General features: G+C 32.9%; 1 protein-coding gene across 1 annotated transcript; it reads right to left on the bottom strand.

Annotated features, from left to right (window-relative positions):
- Positions 1–273: 273 nt before the first annotated feature.
- LOC130935271 (protein SRC1-like) lies at positions 274–1759 on the bottom strand. Its single transcript, XM_057864957.1, has 2 exons — positions 1236–1759; positions 274–573 (listed from the first exon to the last, which is right to left on the bottom strand). Exon 1 carries the CDS (start codon positions 1666–1668, stop codon positions 1282–1284), a length of 387 nt encoding a protein of 128 aa, XP_057720940.1. The 5' UTR covers positions 1669–1759; the 3' UTR covers positions 274–573; positions 1236–1281.
- Positions 1760–2055: the final 296 nt, after the last annotated feature.

The raw sequence follows: 2055 nt of genomic DNA, 5'->3' as shown, positions 1-2055 counted from the left end.
AAATGATATCTAATAATAAAAAATCACTCACTTTTATTTTGATGATTAAATACTGATTAAAAAACACAAAACTTGCTACCCCTAGACTTTTCCTTTGTTTATTTCCAATTTTTTTAAAAATAAATTAATTTAATTCGAGATCCATGTGAAGAGACATGGTCCTGGCGAAGTCGTCAACTATTCAAGCTACTATGCTAGCTATATATGTGATGCTGAAACTTCAGGATATACAAGCAACAAAAATAAATAAACAACAATCTAACTAACGAGTAATAAGTAATAATAGAAATCCTTATTTCATAATAATACATGACAACACAACCAAAGAAAACCACAAGAGGGGGGCTTTTACAATCTGAGACTAAGGGGTACATTATATGCTACAACACTCGCATTACCAACAGGAAAAGTAGAAAAAACACAATTTCTGTCCGTTTTTTTTTTTTTTTGCTCTCCCTTCACTCACATATATAGGTAATTGTAATAAACTAATTATGAGTTTTTTTTTGGTTCACACAAGAATGAAAGTGTAAAACCGAGCCCCTCACAAGTCACAACTATGACCCCATGCACCTGAAACAGCCACAAAGAAAGGGAAAATGCGTCAAAAGTTAAATTGTTATACGATCCAATCCCGTGTTAAAATCAAAACTGTAACATGTTAGAACATAAGACAACAAAGTCCATTCATATTGTGTGACTGTTTAAAACTTTTAATATATTGTATAAAGATTAAATGGAAAGAAAGTTTTGTAATAATAACTTGAACGAGTTATCCGGCGGTTATCCCCTTGTAACTTCAGAGCTACAGGAATTTTGGTGAAAGAAGTCAGTAAACATTTTTATATTTTATCAAAAGCGGCTCTTTTTAAAGGCATGAAACTTGTGTCGTGGCCTGTACTACTGCTTTTTTTTTTAAAGTTGTAATTATAAAATTAAATTTAAAAAAACTAATCTTTTTTCACCAGCAATTAAATAATAAAGTAATAAATAAAATAAAATAAAAATACAAATCAAAGAAAAAGTTAATTAATTATTGATCAGAAAAATTAATCTTCAAGAACTAAATTCAACAAAATTAATCTAATAATTTATTAACAAAATAAAATTCAGATAAAAAAAGAAAGACACGCATAAGAAAAAAATCTTAATTAAATTTAATTATAAAAATAATTTATTTATCCGGTATTTTTTTTAAAAAATAATAATGAAATAAAATAAGAGAGCTTAATTACCTTGACATAGAAGAAAGGTGCAGCAAGCAGTAATGGCGGAGAAGATCTAATCACTGTCGCTGCTGCTGCTGCTGTCATGGCCATGGTCGTGGCCATGTTCGCCCTTCTTCTTATCCTTCTTCTTCTTCTTCTCACCCTCGGCACCGTCGCCGCCGTGGATCTTATCCTTGATCTTGTCTACAAGACCCTCCTTGTGCTGCTGCTCACCTGGGTGGTGCTCTTGCACATGGCCATGTTCTCCTCCGTACACTCCTCCACTACCATGGTGCTCTCCACCAACACCAACACCACCACCACCGTAGTGCTGCTGCTGCTGGTGGTGCTCTCCCTGCTTGTACTGATCGCTGCCATGGCTCTCTCCCTTGTGCTCCTGATCTTTCTTGTTCCCTCCCATGTGGAGGGTCTCCTCGATCTTGTGCATGATTCCTGACATCTTTTTTGTTTTTCTCTTTTCTCTTCTCTGATCAAGTTTTTGTTTGTTTCTTTGTGACACACACTGTGTTTTGATCTGTTGTTTGGTGAAGGAATGGATCGTATTTATAGGCAGAGAAAGTTGAAGTACTGTTATTAATTTAGTGGATAATCGGATAAATGTGGACCACTTGATTTATGAGGAAATATCTCGAGTGTCTACGTGTACGTATATGCTAATAATAGTATAGTGTCCTGCCACTAATGCTTATAAAAGAAAAAAAAAATTGAGAATTAATTTCTTTGTATACTTTTCTTAAAGTGTTTTCTTATATTAGCTTTGTTTATCTACTATCTTATTAAATAATTGTTGATTAAATATTAAATAAAAATATAAAATAATAAATTC

Source organism: Arachis stenosperma, chromosome 6 (assembly GCF_014773155.1).
Source record: "Arachis stenosperma cultivar V10309 chromosome 6, arast.V10309.gnm1.PFL2, whole genome shotgun sequence".
Lineage (NCBI taxonomy): Eukaryota > Viridiplantae > Streptophyta > Magnoliopsida > Fabales > Fabaceae > Arachis > Arachis stenosperma.
This window is presented reverse-complemented; position numbering and strand designations above follow the sequence as displayed.

Excerpts from the sequence above, each read along its gene's own strand:
- LOC130935271 (XM_057864957.1), bottom strand. The coding sequence starts at position 1,668 with ATGTCAGGAATCATGCACAAGATCGAGGAGACCCTCCACATGGGAGGG.